The sequence below is a fragment of the Hypanus sabinus genome, chromosome X1 (genome assembly GCF_030144855.1).
Source record: "Hypanus sabinus isolate sHypSab1 chromosome X1, sHypSab1.hap1, whole genome shotgun sequence".
NCBI lineage: Eukaryota > Metazoa > Chordata > Chondrichthyes > Myliobatiformes > Dasyatidae > Hypanus > Hypanus sabinus.
The window spans coordinates 56,065,830-56,083,006 of record NC_082738.1 but is presented as its reverse complement, the minus strand read 5'-3'; the positions used below and the strand labels follow the sequence as shown (position 1 = coordinate 56,083,006).

General features: G+C 41.5%; 1 protein-coding gene across 5 annotated transcripts in view; it reads left to right on the top strand.

Annotated features, from left to right (window-relative positions):
* atxn7l3a (ataxin 7 like 3a) overlaps positions 1 to 17,177 on the top strand; it is a 56,253-nt gene that overhangs the window by 33,308 nt on the left and 5,768 nt on the right. For 3 of the 5 annotated variants that reach the window (XM_059956613.1, XM_059956611.1, XM_059956610.1), the window contains 5 exons: positions 445 to 476; positions 6,617 to 6,685; positions 6,897 to 6,940; positions 11,956 to 12,027; positions 13,322 to 13,455. In XM_059956613.1, coding sequence (XP_059812596.1) covers positions 445 to 476; positions 6,617 to 6,685; positions 6,897 to 6,940; positions 11,956 to 12,027; positions 13,322 to 13,455 — 351 coding nt within the window. Of the gene's footprint in view, positions 1 to 444; positions 477 to 6,616; positions 6,686 to 6,896; positions 6,941 to 11,955; positions 12,028 to 13,321; positions 13,456 to 15,901; positions 16,052 to 17,177 lie in introns of all 5 variants that reach the window. The other 2 variants (XR_009509042.1, XM_059956612.1) reach the window with 2 other exon arrangements.

Sequence of the window (17,177 nt, the reverse complement as noted above, 5' to 3'; positions counted from 1 at the left end):
TTTCTTTAAAATTCATTATATTAGTTTCCAGTGTGGCTAATGCTCAGTAGTTTGATCTCAGTAGAGTTACAGGAATGTTGAATTGCCGGCTTGATGGAAAAAATTGGTCTTGTTTCCTACCGTGGCTGTTGGTTTTTGATTCTGTTTTGTGGAAGTGCCTGTGCGTGATGTGGATGATGGCAAGGTCCAGCTCTGACGCTGTTGTGCAAGCTGATAACACTCACTCCATAGAATCATGCGAGGATCTAGCCACATGGAAAGCACACTGAACAACTGCTGACACTAGTGGAAATCAAGGAGAAGTTGCAAAAGATGAGAAGCTTTTCTGTTTCTAAATATTTTGTGAATATTTTCTGGTCTTATTGAAGTTTTCCTTGGTCTTTATGTTAAAATCTTGACGTGCATGAAACCAGTCTGATTAAATTAGCTTTGGTTTTTTTGCAGGAGAACTCAGTGGAAATTCTGATCCATTCAAGGTAATAAAGCATATCTCAGTTTTGCTTATACATAATGTGAGTGCTTGATTTAAATGTGTGCAGGAGGGGGAATGCCCAGGATCCAACTTTCCTTCTAACTTGTAATGACCAGTGTGCGCAAAAATTGGTGCTGTGCAAAGTTTTGCCTAGTGACAACAACATGTGCACTGAATAATTCTTTCAATAAAAGCAGTATAAATAAGCCAGTTCTAAAATATGCAGACAAATCATTGTAAACTCTACATTGTCAACACCGTCTGCATTAGAAACCGGAAAAGGAAATGTGATTGTGTACAATTGTGAAATATACTTTATATGCCAATGAGGTAGGTAAAGGGTGACAACCTTTTGTGCTCGGTTTAAATTCCTTTGTGCAGTAGTAGCAAAAGATGCTTGCACACACACGCACACCTTAGAGGGAACATTGTACAGACACCATTAACCTGATGGGTCCATGGACCCCAGGTTGGGAACCCCTGGCTCTATGAGCTGACTTGCATATCAATATAAAATACTGCCAAAATACTTTCTTAATGCACTATTGTTTCAGTATACATTCAACCCAAATGATGTTAAAGCAGCTACTCAATGAGTGCTTGGAGCTGCTTATATTTATCAAGGCTGCACTTTGTGATGTTATTGGTGGCTGTGTTTTAGGTATGCTTGTTAGTGGCATTGCCATGTGGGGTTGAGGGGTTTAGATTTTATTCAATATAAGTGCAATGAACTGTGGGTATACTAGTTCCCATTTGGATCCTTTGCACCTCTGTAACCTCATCCTGTAATTTCCATTAGGTAGGAGACCAGTGTTAGTTCTTTGTGAGGTATGGAGGGGTCAAACCAGAGAAGCACCAGGTGCTCTTAAAAATAAGGTGCCATTGTGGCAACTGTGACAAAGCTATTTATGAAAAGATTCAAAAGCAGCCTGCAATAGACGGAGCTGAGCAATCCCATAACTAATTGATTTGATCGAAGCTCTGCAGTCCTTTCATATGCAGTGTGAATAGTGATAGACGCTTACATAACTATCAAGAACATGGTGGGGTCCAGCATGAGAATGTCAAAGTTGAGGCTAGGCCATTTGCACCGCCTTCATTCAATCAGTTGAGGAACTATTCTCCCTTTTTTCCTGAAGTTCATATCAGTACAGAAACAAACCTTCAGCCAGTTCAACTCCACGTGGTGTCAAGAATTGGATGAGACCACAGGATACCACAAAAGTTATGAGACCAGGCAACTTCTCAGTGGTAGAGCTGAAGACTTGAGTTCAGAAGGATTTGAGTTCCAGGTTTGATGCTTATTCACCCTTTTGAGCAGTCAGGTTTGGATATTCCAGCGTATCAGTAAGCATGTTTTCAAGGAGGGTTTGAAAATAACCTTGAATTATTTCTTTATTTCACTGGTAATCTTACTGGAGCTTTGAAAGGAGTGTCTTTTTTTTGGGAGTACATACGAGCATTGTGACCTGCTGATCACATATAAATTATATAAAATATGGCATCATGGAGCTTTGTTGAAGTAATGAAAGTCATTGGGAACCCAGAGGAAATCTCTTCCCAGCTAAGATCATATTTCACACAAAGGAAGGTGGCTGTGGATGACACAAAAGACTGCAATTGCTGAAATACAGAGCACAAACAAAGTGCAGGAGTAACTCAGTGGGTCAGGCAGCACCTGTGGAGGGAAATGGACAGTTGACATTTTGGGTCTTGGCCCTCATTTGTATATGGTTCTTAGAAATCAATTGTGACAGACCCGACATTACTGCAGGAGTTCATCTTGGCTTACCATCTTCTTAGGGCAATTGGCCCTTTGGTTCAACTTGTCTATATCGACCAAAATGTCCATCTGAACTAGTTCCATTTTGGCCCATTTCCCTTGAACCCTTTCCTAACTGTGCATTCACCTTATCTATGCCCTTCAAGATTTTATACACCTCTATAAGGTCATCATTCAGGCTACGCTCCTAAGAATAAAGTCCTAGCCTGCCTAACCTTTTCCTATAACTTGGGCTTTCGAGTCCTGACAATATTCTTGGAAATCTTCTTTACATTCTTTCCAGCTAAATTGTGCCCTTCCTATAATAGAGTAACTAAAACTACGTATATACAATAGACCAGGTGCAGCTTCAGCAACATCCTATCTAACTGCAGTATATAATCCCAACTCCAATGCTCAGTGCCCTGACTACACCTGTTTCATTAGTGAATTTTTAGTACATAAGAAGTAAAGATGCCCATTGATACACACAACATAAAATATGATTATGTTTTCTCCTTTGTTTATCCTGCTTGCTATGTGAAGAATTCCAACAGACTAGTCGGGCAAGATTTTCCCTTAAGGAAGCCATGCTGACTTTGGCCTATTGTATTACGTGGCTCCAAGTACCCCGAAAACAAATCCTTAACAATCAGCTTCAACATCATTCTAGCCATTGAGGTCGGATTAACTGGCCTATAACTTCCTTTCTTCTGCTTCCCTCCCTTCTTGAAGAGTGGAGTGACATTTACAATTTTTAAGTCCTCTGGAACCATTCCAGAATCTAGTGATTCTTGGAAGATCATACTAATACCTCCACAATCTCTTCAGCTACCTCTTTCAGAACCCTGGTCCAGGTGGCTTATCTACCTTCACGCTTTTCAGTTTCCCAAACACCTTCTCCTAGTAAAAGTGACTATACTCATTTCTGCCCCCTGTCACTCTCAAACCCCCGGCATACTGCTAGTGTCTTCCACAGTGAAGACTGATGCAAAATGCTCATTTAATTCGTCCGCTATTTCCTTGTCCCCCATTACTATCTCTCCAGCATCATTTTTTTGTGGCTCAATATCTGTTCTCACCTTATAGATCTGGGAAAAAAAAACTTTTGGTATTGTCATTGATATTGTTGGCTAGCTTACCTTCATATTTCATATTTTCCCTCCTTGTGGGTTTTTTAGTTGCCTTCTGGTGGTTTTTAAAAGTGTCCCAGTACTCTTAACTTACCATTATTTTTTGCTCTATTATATATCCTCTCTTTTACTTTTATGTTGGCTTTGACTTCAGAATCAGAATCACATTTAATATCACTGGCATATGTCTTGAAATCAGTTGTTATGTGGCAGCAGTACATTGCAATATATAATAATAACACTGAATTACAGTAAGAAATACATTTAAAAGTTAAATAAATAGTGCAAAAAATGTAGTGAGATGGTGTTCATGGGTTAAATGTCCATTGAGAAGTCTATTGGGAGGGGGAAGACACTTTTCCTGAATCACTGATTATGTGCCTTCAGGTTCCTGTACCTCTTCGCTGATGGTAGCAATGCGACGAGGGCATGTTCCGGGTAATGGGATCCTTAATGATGCCTTTGAGGTATCGCTTCTTGGAGATGTCCTCGATGCTGGGGAGGCTAGTGCCCATGATGGAGCTGACTTGAGTTTACAACTTTATGCAGCTTCTTACATCCCTGCACAGTGGCTGCCCCATATAGATGATGACACAGCCAGTTAGAATGCTCTCCACGGTACATCTGTAGAAATTTGCAAGTGTCTTTGGTGACATACCAAGTCTTCTCAAACTGGCAGGTGTGTTCAAAGACATTTTCAATCTCTCATTGCTACAGTCAGGAGTTCCCACCTGATTCAAACGGGCAACAATCATACCAGTGCCCAAGAAGAGTAGGGTGAGCTTCCTTAATGATTATCGTCCAGTAGCACTCACATCTACAATGATGAAGTATTTTGAGAGGTTGATTATGGCTAGTATCAACTTCTGCCTCAGAAAAGACCTGGAGTGCACTGCAATTTGCCTATCACCATAACAGGTTTACAAAAGACGCAATCTCATTGGATCACCTGTCAAGCCACAGTTGCGATGTTCTGACTTTAAAATGCTACTACTTTTTTTGGGATGTATCTATACTGTGTCTTCCAAATTACTCACAGAAACACCAGCCATTACTGCTCTGCCATCATCCCTGCTAGTGTCCCCTTCCAATCAACTTTGGCCAGCTCCTCTCTCATGTGCCTAATTCTCTTTACTCCACTGTAACACTGACTTCAGCTTTTCCCTCTCAAATTGCAAGATGAATTCTATCATATTATGATCACTCTCTCCTAATCTCCCTAATCAAATCTGGTTCTTATACAACACCCAATCCAGAGTAGCTGATCTACCAGGCTCAACCACAAGCCACCTTGTAGGCAGACTACAAATTCCCCCTCTTGGAATCCAACACCAACCAGATTTTCCCAATCTACCTGCATATTGAATACCTGACTATTGTAACGTTACCCTGTCATAGTTTTGTATCTCCCATTGTAATTTTGCAGTGTACATCCTGGCTACTGTTCTGAGGCCTATATATAACTCCCATCAGCATCGTCTTAACCTTGCAGTTTCTTAACTTTACCTGCAAGGATTCTTTGTCTTCTGATCCTATGTCATCTTTTTCTAAGGATTTGTTTTCATATTTCTTTCCAACAGAGAGACACCCCACCCCTTCTGTCTACCTGCCTGTCCTTTCAATACAATGTATATCCTTGGATGTTAACTCCCAACTATGATCTTCTTTCAGCCACAACTCAGTGATGCCCACAGCATTATACCAGCCAATCTCTGACTGTGCTACAAGATCATCTATGTTACTCCATATGCTGCATGCATTCAAATATAACACCTTCAGTCCTGTTTTCATCACCCTTTTCAATTTGGCGTCCATGTTACACTTCAGCTTGTCCCACTGACTGCAATTTTGCCTTATCATCTGCCTGACCATCCTCACAGTCTCACTACACACTATCAACTGCCCCATCCTCATTCCAATCACTCTGGTTCCCATCTCCCTACCAAATCAGTTTAAAACGTCCCCAACAGTTACAGCAAACCTACCCGCAAGTATATTGGTGTCCCTTGAGTTCAGTCCTTTTTATACTGGTTATACCTTCCCCAGAAGCTATGTCAATGATCTAGAAATCAGAAGCCCTGCCCCCTACACCAGTTCATCAGCCATGTATTCATTTACCAAATCATCTTAGTTTTACCCTTGCTGCTGCATGCCTCAGGCAGTAATACATAGATTACTACCCATGAAGTCCTGCATTTCAGTCTTCTACCTAACTTTTTGTATTCTATCTTTAGGACCTTCTCCTTTTCCTACTTGTGCTGTTGTTACCAATATGTTCCACAATTTCCGACCGTACACTATCTCCCTTTAGAATGATCCGAGATACTCCTGATGCTGGCACTTGGGTGGCAACATACCATCCTGGTGTCTCTTTCACATCCACAGAATCTCCTGTCTGCTCTTATGGAATCCCCTATCACTGCTGCAGTCCTCTTCTCCTCCCTTCCCTTCCGAGCCATAGCGCCAGACTCAGTGCCAGCAACCCAGTCCCTATGGTTCTCCCCCCTCTCCCCCCGTTTGGTTCTCCTTAACTGTTTCCAAAATTACTTAACTAAGTCACTTATTATTGAGGGGAACTGCCACAGGGGTACTTTATCAAAAAGTGATTAATGTAAGAGGAGTAGGGCACATGGAGTTGGTGGGCCAAGAAGCCTGTTTTCATGCTGTATCACTCTAAATATCACTAGGAAGACTCTAGTTCTAATTCTGAATGGAAAGGGATTTTGCCTTTTCACTTTTCTGGTATTCTCCCTCACTCCACTTTTTTAGGGTAAGATTGTTGGATAACCTCAGAATGAGTATTTCTCCATGGTCGGGTAAATCATGAGACAGGAGAGTCTATACCTTGTTCCCCACTTGTGAAGGCTTCCCTTTGCATTCGCCTTTCTCTCCTATCATCTGAAAGACAGTATAGAGCAACATGAAAGGGTATTGTCTGAGATTCAAAGTCTTTCCCAGGTGCATCTAGCTGGATAATGTGGAATTAATAAATACAATAATAGTCAGGGTCTGGAATTCACTGGCTAAAAGGACGATGTAGACAGAAAACATCATTACATTAAAGGTTAACTGGATGAGCACTTCATGAACTCTAACCTATAGGCTGGGAAATGGGTTGACTCTAATAAATTTTAGCTGACATGGAATTAAACAAGATGGTCTGACAGTTGGGTCTTGTGCTATATAACTGTATGATAAAAGCTGAAATAAGTCTCACAGTATGTCGTTTTCTGCTCTTCTCTGGCATAGTACAACAATAATTCTGGCATCAACTATGAAAACCTGGGTCCCGAAGAATTGCGCTCATTGCTGACAACGGTTAGTGTTAACCAACTATGAGGTGTGAAAGCTCTTGGAAAACTAGAAGTACAGTGAAGATAAATTTCAATCCTGCATGTTTCATTTATTTGTTTGTGCCAATGTCCTCATGCTGCCATTTTGCACATTGTCTGGTTTTATGTGAATGATAAGTCTGCTTTTGGTCAGATTCCATGGGGCTTTCTCAGTAAATCTGTCTCCTCTTTTTCAGCAATGTGGTGTCATCTCAGAGCACACCAAGAAAATGTGTACAAGGTAAGAATCCTGAAAAATAACTTGCCCTGTAAACAATAAAATATAGTTCTTGACTCTTTATGGTGCTACTTAACCATTAAAAGTGGTTTAAAATACTGTCAGGTATAAGGCTTGAATGAGTGCAAAGTCATTTAATCATCTGAATTACACACCTATTTGTAAGAAATAAAGAATGAAGGCTCTCAGAAGATGAAGTGACAAATAGTAATGTTAGGAAATAGGAATGAAGTATCAAATGTGAAGTAGTCTAAAATGGGTTTGAAGTATATGTTTGTAAATGCTGGAGTATGATAAATAAGACTAATATCTCGTGAGATTCTGATGTTAAGCCCCAATGGAAATGTTGCTCAGAGCAGATGAAGATTGATACATAATATTCTTGGATACAAGATACTCAGGAAATATGGAGAAAGAAGCAAAATTTGGGTTGGCAGTTTTCACCAAATCATTGTTAAACAAAAGGTTGATGTAGTTGAGTTAGTATCCATTTGATAGAGGAAGTTTAACATGAGGGGATATGAAAAGTGAATTGAGAAATAATGGGGAGTTGAGGAATGAATTTGTGGCCATTGCAGAGAGGTATAAGGATAACTGAGAATTGATTGAGGGGACATTCCCCGTAATTCCCGTGTGGATTACATAATAGTGCTAAGGAGAAAGAAAGGGAGGAATACCTGACTATGTTTCAGAAATTTTTCATGATTAATGTATTTCCATCCAGTAGGGTGGAAGAAATGCTATATTTACTTGTGGGAAGTGAACTTGGTTTCAAAAAAAAAAGCATTTAAAGCACAGTCATCATAATATCATGTTTATATTCAATTTGGGAAAGAAAGTAAAGCACAAAATATATCAAACTAGGGTTTATAAAAGGGATCTGATCAGGATCAGAATGAAACATTGGTTGGTTAAACAGTAAGTGAAAAATAGATTCCTGCCAAAAAAAGGGATGATTTTACAATAGAATATGCTCTTTACCAAGAAGCATAAAAGAAGGGAATTTGTAAATGGAATTCACTGAAACATGAAAGATTATTGCCCTAACTTTGCAGTTGTGATAATGGCTGATTGACAGCAGTGCTTCCTATGCGACAGTTTGGGACCTGGGAACCCATCCCAATGGTTAACAGCAGCTTTGGAGCTCAAAGTGCAGAAATTATTCATCTTGGCTTGAGATCACCATCACAGAAGCCAGTTTGATTCACTCCATGTGATATCAAAAAATGTGTGAAAGCACTGTATGTACTGAAGGCTTCAGAAACAAATAATGTCCTTGAGTGGGACTGAAGACTTGCATTCCAAAACCAGCATGCTTCTAGTCAAATTACTCTGTTACAGCTATAGTACTGGCAGTTACACAACATGTAAGAAATTGCTTCAGTTTGACGTATTCACTAAAAGCAGGACTAATCTGGCTAATTGCCCTTCTCTCAATCATAGTCAAGGTGATAGACTGTTGCTAACAGTTAGGTCAAGTGACAAATACATGGGATTCTGGTTAATTGGGACAAATCGAAACCCATACATTTTGACCCAATTAAGTGGCTGCCCCACTCAACTGATGCTGTTTAAAGACTCAGAAAATGCTGGAGAAACTCAGTAGGCCAGGCAGCATCTATGGAAAAAAGTGCAGCTGATGTTTTGGGCTGTGGCCCTTCCTCAGGCTGGAGCATTTTGTGTGTGTTGCCTGGATTTCCAGCATCCGCAGATTTTCTCTTGTTTGGGCTATTCACTCTAAGCACGGTATAGTGTTTAATGGCCGCACAAGTGCACGCAACTGATACAAGTTTAAAAACATTGCCAACAGCGTCATGTCCCAATGAAGCAGCATAGTGACCCAAATAAACTAAGGGAATCCTGGCTATTTTCTCGATTAGGTTTTGTTCTTTAAGTGCTTTCCCAAATAAACATCTGTCCCGATTAATCAATGGCCCAATTAACCGGAATCCACTGTATTGTCAAATAAACTGCTCACTCATAACCAATTTGGCTTTTGCCAGGACTGCCTGGTTGAAAAAAGCCAAAAGCCTGGTTGAACCCTCATCACAATCTTGGTCAATAGAAGAAAAGTACCAGTGATGTTAGTTATATTTTAGAAAAAAGCAGGTGGAAACATTGTTGTTGCAATTATGTTATGCCAGAAGAGTTACAAGACCCAACTATCTTAATTTGCTTCATCTATTACTTTCTATCATAAGGTAAAATCCACCGATGCTCCAAAATCGTCCTGCCATTTATTAAATACTTCTCCTTTCCATTTGCCCTCCCAAAGCAAGTATGTTGTACTGGATTTTAAATTCAGTAGGATTTTTTGAAGTATTTGTTAATGTCATCTGCTCCATACCACTGATCCCTTAGAACTAACATTTGATATCAATGTAAGTGAAGGAGAAATCCAAGCCTCCAAGCTTGATTGTAGTCAGTTTTCCTTCAGGAAAGTACAGTGCAAAGTGCTGCAGGAACTCAACAAGTTGAACAGAAATTTGTGGACCTTGAGGTCAGTATTGGACACTGTTTTCACGGCTGACAAATGCAATTGATCAATGAAGATATGTTAGGAACCTTTTTAAAAAACAGATAAAGCAGGACAAAGTGTGTGTGTTTAAAAAAAAAAGTTAACAATAAACTTCAGTGAGTGTTGGATAACTGTAAAATGCCCAGTGATCCAGCCAATGAAGCATATTGGTAAGAAAATTAAGATAATCTAAACTAAATGGTACAATTTTGAAGGAGTTGGTGGTAGCTGCACTCATCTTTGGAGGAATAGGACAAGAGTCAAGATTATTATCACTAATGTGAAATTTGTTGTTTTGTGGCAACATAGTGCAATACTTAAAATATATGATAAATAATCATAAATATTTATAAAAACATTTAAAAAGTAGTACAAAAAGAGAACAAAAATATTGCTGTAATGTTCATAGGTTCATTGTCCATTCAGCAAACTGAAGTTGTTCCTAAAATGTTAGCGTGTGCCTTCCGGCGCACATATTTCGTCTCTGATGGTTGTAATAAGAAGAGTGCAAGTCTTGGATGATGGAGGTCCTTAATGATGGGGTTTTTAAGGCTTTGCCTTTTGAAGATGTCCTCGATGCTGAGGAGGCTAGTGCACATGATAGAGCTGACTGAGTTCACAATTTTCTGTAGCCTTTTTTCTGATCTAGTGCATTGTGGTCCCTTCATGCCAGACAGTGATGCAATCAGTTAGAATTTTCTCCACTGTACATCTATAGAAATTTGCTGGAGTCTTTGGTGACTTACCAAATCTCCTCAAACTCCTAATGAAATATGGCCGCTGTTGTACTCTCTTTGTAATTGCATCAATATGTTGGGCCCAGGATAGATCTTCAGAGACAAACAAGGAAATCTGCTATTGCTGGAAATCCAAGCAACAGACACAATACTGGAGGAGCTCAGCAGGCCAGGCAGCATCTATGGAAAAAAGTATTGTTGACATTTTGAGCCAAAGCCCTTTGGCAGGACTGGAGGCAAAAAAGCTGAGGAGTAGATTTTAAAGGTGGGGGGAGGGGAGAAGTAAAGAGCTTGAAAGTTAATCGGTGAAAGAGACAGAAGACCATGGAAGAAAGAAGGGGGGGAGGGGCACCAGAAGGAGTCGGTGGGCAGGCAAGGAGATGAGGGGTAAGAGGGACAAGGGGATGAGAAATAGTGAAGGAGAGGGAAGGAGGATGGGGGTGCAGTACCAGAAGTCTGAGAAATTGATGTTCATGCCATCAGGTTGGAGGCTACCCAAACGGAATATAAGGTGTTGTTCCTCCAACCTAAATGTGGCCTCATCACAACAGTGGAGGAGACCATGGACATATGCTGCGTCCGGTGCTCCCAGTGCGGCCTCCTGTGTATCAGTGAGACCCAACGTAGATTGGGAGATCGCTTCACCGAGAACCACTGGATTTCCAAGCGGCCACACATTTTAATTTCACTTCCCATTCCCATTCCAACTTATCCACCCATGGCCTCCACATTTTAGGGAGCATCGCAATGCTGTGGAAAGAATAATTTACTGAATGGGACTGGGGATTGAGAATCTTGCAAGCACTGGAGGAGCTGGGGTTATTCTAGCAGAGATAGTCAAAAGAGATTTGATAAGAGCACGTAAACAATGCAGATTAAAGAATTGGAGATGTAACAAGGAATAAAATTACAGTTGATTGTTATCATGAATGCATTAACTGAAAGGATCAAAGATGCTGATTCAGTTATAATTTCCAATGGGAAAATGCTTGAAGAATGGGGAATAAGTAAGGGAGTCAAACATACTCCCAAACTGCATGTTACTAAATAATTCCCTGTGTACTGTATCACTTACAACACACACAAAATGGTGGAGGAACTCAGCAGGTCGGGCAGCATCTATGAAAAATAATGAACAGTCTATATTTCTGGCTGGGACCCTTTTTCAGGATTGAGAAAGGAAAGGGAAGATGCCAGAGTAAAAAGGTGGGGAGAGGGTAAAAAGGCTGCTCGACAAAGCGGTCCCCCACTATATCATTTTATTGGTAAGACTATCAATATGAGTTTTTTAACTAGAATAATAAACAATTTATTAAAAATGAGTTACTTTTAAATGTTTTGGTCTAAGAAGTCTTAATTCAGATTTTGAGGATAGACTGGCAACTTTTGGTAATATGTCAATAGACTATATCAGATGAAAATTTCTCTTAATGTGATATTGATTACACACAGAAATTCTCCAGCAATCTGAGCAGCACACACTATGCATGTGAAGAGAAACAAAGGGGATATTTTAAATTTCACAGCGGACTCTAGAGCACCCGAAGTTTGTAGTTCTTTTAATAAGGTTTGTAAACAGTAGCATGGACATATCGGATTGAATTGCCCATGTTTCTGTGCTGTGAGAACGATGATGCATGAGATGGGCTGTATCTGATGGAGCAACTCTTGTGGTATGCTTGGAAATGGATGTTTCACAGACAGATGTATGTGTACAGCACTTGGTATGTTCTTGTTTAATTACATATTGACTATTTTTGTAGATCATTGCGATGCCCTCAGCATACAGATGAGCAGCGGCGATCTGTACGGGTCTACCTCCTGGGATCTTCAGTGTAAGTTCTATTGTGTGCATAAGTGTATTTGATCTGGCAGCTTCTTAGAGTGATGTCTTAACTCTCAATTAAGCAGTTCAGATAGGATACCATGCCATGCATGCTTCCTTCAGCTTTAACTTTGCAGTGTTCTAGATAACATTTAGCATCATCTCTTTCCTACCCACCAGGAACAGATGAATAAATGTTGATTGGCCAATTTAATATTTTTCCATTTTCAAGAGAGTATGATCTGAGATACTTATATGTTGAGATTGGCAGCATACATCATACTCATGGGCACTGTTATTTTATGAATATTGCTTATAATTAATAGTTTCTTGCAGTACTTATTCTTGATCAAATTCCTCTTAAATAGAGAATGTCCTGGGACAGTTACAAACATTGTAGCTTAAATAAATGAGGATAAAGAGACTGTGAAAGAAGCAATTGAAGTAGACTGCAGAAATGGATTCATAAGACATATCCATTTAGGGAAATGATTCTGGATTAATGTGAAGAAGGGCATCTAAAAATGGTAATGAAAGTAGTAAAAGCAAAGACTTAGTGGGCACAATGGCAGTTTGTGCTCCGGTTTACTCCCATATACCAAGGACCTGGTTGGTAACTTAATTGTCCACTATAAGTTACCTCCAGTGCAGGGGTTTCCAACCTTTTTTAATGCCATGGAGCCTTACCATTAATCAAGGAGTCAGTGGAGCCCAGGTTGGGAACCCCTGCTCCAGTGTGTGGGTGAGTGGTAAAACCTGGGCAGAGTTGAGTTAATAGAAACATGTGTAGACTAAAGCAAGGCTGTTCAATGGTCAGTGCAGACCAGGTGGGTTAAAGGGTGTGTTTCTGTTTATGACTTTATTAATTCCGATGGCCTTTTCTCATTCATAAGTCGATTTGCTTAAGTCAAGTAGCTCCAGGCCCTGCTGGGTCTGTCACCTCATGGTGCTTGGTTCTTACTGCAGCAGCGCAGACTCTTACAAAGAAGGAAGAGATTGATAGGTTCTTAATTGGACTTGGCATCAAAGGTTACAGGGAGAAGGCCAGGAAATGGGGTTGAGGAGAAGGGGGAAAATGCCCTGATTGAATGGCAGGGCAGACTCGATGAACCAAATGGCCTAACTCTGCTCCTATGTCTTATGGTCTTATGGAAACAAAGCTTGTGGTCCTATAGCGCATGAGTTAATCAATTAGTAGATAAATCTCTCGTATGCTCCATTATTGTTTTAAGTGTAGAGTCAAGTGGTACAGTTATGATTACAACACAGTGCTGTTGCTCAGATCATCTTTTCCCTCATTTCAGATCCCTTCCAGAATCTGAAGTAACTGTAGAAAATGAGAGTTATGATGCTTCAGAGAGCCAGAGCTTTATGAGCCGACTACAGTGGGATGGCACATCAGATATTTCACCTTCTGATTCAGCATCTTCCAAAGCAAGTGAGTGCTGTTTTTGCTGTTGATGATTGGTGGTACCAGATTAATGCAGACCAGAGTTGCTTCATTTAGAAGTACTCACTTTGGAGTATTGTCTATGATGTTAGTGTTTGTTTCAAACTAGTAAGACTGATGCTGTTATTTTTTTTCTCTGTGAAATTCTGATGCAAGCTGAGGGAGGTGATTTCATGAATGTGACTACCCCAGACTTTTCTGAAATTACTATGGTTTCCATGTGGAGGTGATGGATTTCCCCATGTCATTGTCGCAAAGTTCTCTATGGAGTTTGGTGGTTGTGTGGAGCCTCCTGATGTTAAAGAGGTTGCCATCTAATCCGATGTCCACTGCCACACCACTGCTATCCTCATTCTCATTGTGGAGAAGCTTGGTAATGCATTGGAGGAAGACGTTAAAGAGCACTGGCGCTAGCACACACCACCGCCTCACCCCTGTGCGTACAAGAAAGGGCTCGGACTCTTAAACTCCTATGGTCACCCGAGCAGTCATCCCATCGTGGAACTGGTGGAGGATGTTAACAAATTTGTTGGGACAGCCAAACCTGAGGAGGACATCCCATAAGAGCTCTCTTTGCGCAGTGTCGAATGCTTTGGAGAGGTCGACTAAGGCCATAAACGGGTCTTGATGTTCCTCCTGGCACTTTTCCTGAAGCTGCCGGGCTGTGAAGATCATGCCGATCGTGCTCCTGTTCTTCCTAAATCCACACTGCGATTCAGGCAGCATTGACTCAGTGATGTTGCTGATGAGTCTCTGAAGCATCACTTTAGCCAGGACTTACCAGCAACAGAAAGGAGTGATATGCCCCTACTATTGCCACAGATGGCCTTGTCACCCTTGTTCTTATAAGTTACAATGATGTTTGCATTTCTCCATTGCTGTGGGATCTTCTCGTCAGTCCAGGCCTTGGTGATGTACTAGTAGAGCGTTTGCATACACATGTATCCTCCGTTCTTCAGTAACTCGGCAGGGATATTGTCAGTGCCAGGGGTCTTATTGTTCTTAAGAGAATGGACAGCTGATAGAACCTCCTAGAAGGTTGGTGGTAGACTGAGGTCGTGGATAGGAGGAAGTTCAGGCAGTTCGTCCAGGATGGTGGGGTCTGCATCAGAATCCTGATTAAGCAGAGTGTTAAAATGCTCAGCCCACCTCAGCAGAATGGTATTCTGATTCTTCAGAAGTGTTTGACCATCTGCTGTTTTCAGGGGAGTAACGCATAGATTTATTGGGCCGTAGGTGGTTTTGACAGCATTGTAAAAATTATGCATGTCATTATTATCGGCAAAGGATTGGATTTCATGTCCTGGAGCTGCAGTATGCAGACGACTGTGCTCTTGTGGCCCATACTCCAGAGGATCTTCAGACTGTCCTTGCTGTGGCGGTGAGAGCGTACAGCAGGATGGGGCTGACCATCAATACCACCAAGTCAGAAGTGGCTTGCCAGTGGAGTGCTAGTGTCCCACCCACCCTACTTGCCTTCACTGTTGGTGATGAGAAGCCGTCAGTAGTTTCAAATATCTGGGGAGCATTCTCTCTGAGGATAGCAGCATTGTGAACGACATCCAGAACCACATTTAACAGGCATCAGCTGCCTTTGGGAGACTTCAGCGTAGAGTCTTTCAGAACAGGAGCCTTTGTCCCTCCACAAAGGTCACTGTGTGGTCTGTGTCACCACCCTCCTTTATGGCTGTGAAGCTTGGGTAACCTACAGCCATCACATCAAGTCCTTGGAGCGCTTCCACATGAGCTGCCTTCAGCGCATCCTGGGAATTACCTGGCGTGAGCGGGTGCCTCACACTGAAGTACTTGTAAAGACTAACTGCAGAAGTATTGAGGCCATGATCACCCAGCGTCAGCTGCAGTGACTGGGGCACATGATAAGGATGCCCCCATGTCGGCTTGTGGTGCACCTGTGCTGATGGAGATCATGGAGATGTTGTTGCCAATCCAAACTGACTGGGGTCTGCAAGTAAGGTAATCGAGGATCCAATTGCATAAGGTATTGAGGCCAAGGTTTGAAGCTTATTAGTTTCAAGGAGGTGATTGTATTGAATGCTGAGCTGCAGTCGATAAAGAGCATCCTGATGTCTGCTTCTTCATAGTCCAGATGTTCCAGGGTTGAGTGAAGAGCTATTGAGATGGCTTCTGTTACGAACCTGTTTATCCAGTAGGCAAATTGGAATGGATCCAAGTTGTTTTCTCAGGCAGGAGTTGACATGCTTTATCACCAAGTGCTCAAAACACTTCATTGCTTTGGACGTATGTGTTACTGGATGATAGTTATTGAGGCAGACTACCCTGTTCTTGTTGGGCACGGGTACAATTGAAGCCTGCTTGAAGCAGCTGGGAACTTCAGACTGCTGAAGCAAGAGGTTAAAGATCTCAGTGAACACGCCAGCCAGTTGATCAGCATAGATCTTCTGTACTTCGCCAGGTACGCCTTCTGGGCCGGATGCTTTTCGTGGGTTCACCCTCCCGAAGGCTGTTCACACGTCGGCCTCAGACTGAGATCACAGGATCATTGGCGGCTGTGTGAGTTTGTGATGGTTCCTCCGTGTTTTGATGATTAAAGTGAGCATAGAAGGTATTAAGCTTATCTGGAAGTGAAGCCCTGTTGCTTGATTTAACTTTATAAGAGATGATAGTATTCAAGCCTTGCCACAACTGTCGAGCATCCTCCGTTGATCCAATTTCAGTCCAGAATTGCCTCTTCTCCCATGAGATTGCTTTCCAAAGATTGTGCCTGGACCTCTTGTAACCTTTTTAGTCACTAAACTTGAATGCCTCTGATCTGGCCCTCAGCAGATTGCAAATCTCATGATTCACCCAGGGGTTCTAGTTGGGGAAGATGGAATGATTTTGTGGGGACACACTTATTTGAAACTGTTTTAATAAAGTCTGTGGCTACCATGGTGCATTCATTCCAATTGACAGATGAGACCTTGACACTGCCCAGTCCACCAACTCGAAGCAATCCCGTAGCTACTCTTCTGTCTCCTGCGACCACCTCTTTGCTTTCATAATCTCTGGAGCTTTGTTCTTCAGCTTCTGCCTGTATGCAGGTAGGAAAAGGGCAGCCAAGTGATCAGATTTAACATATCTATCAGATTTCATAGCGTATCTTTTACATTGGTAGGTATTAGCTACCTCTGACAGGTCCCAGCCTAATGGATTCTATCACTGTTTCAGCGTTCCCATGTTTATATAGTAATGATTATAAGTGGATGCCTTGGCCAGTTTTTCCCACTTCCACCAGGAATGCTGAGCCTAATTACAACTCCAGATGTGGTATCACCACAATAAAAACTGATATTTGATTTTTGTGTCAGTATAATTCTTTATGTCTTATCTACCTTATAACCATATAACAATCACAGCACGGAAACAGGCCATCTCGGCCCTCCTAGTCCGTGCCGAACTCTTAATCTCACCTAGTCCCACCTACCCGCACTCAGCCCATAACCCTCCACTCCTTTCCTGTCCATATACCTATCCAATTTTACCTTAAATGACACAACTGAACTGGCCTCTACTACTTCTACAGGAAGCTCATTCCACACAGCTATCACTCTCTGAGTAAAGAAATACCCCCTCGTGTTTCCCTTAAACGTTTGCCCCCTAACTCTCAAATCATGTCCTCTCGTTTGAATCTCCCCTACTCTCAATGGAAACAGCCTATTCACGTCAACTCTATCTATCCCTCTCAAAAT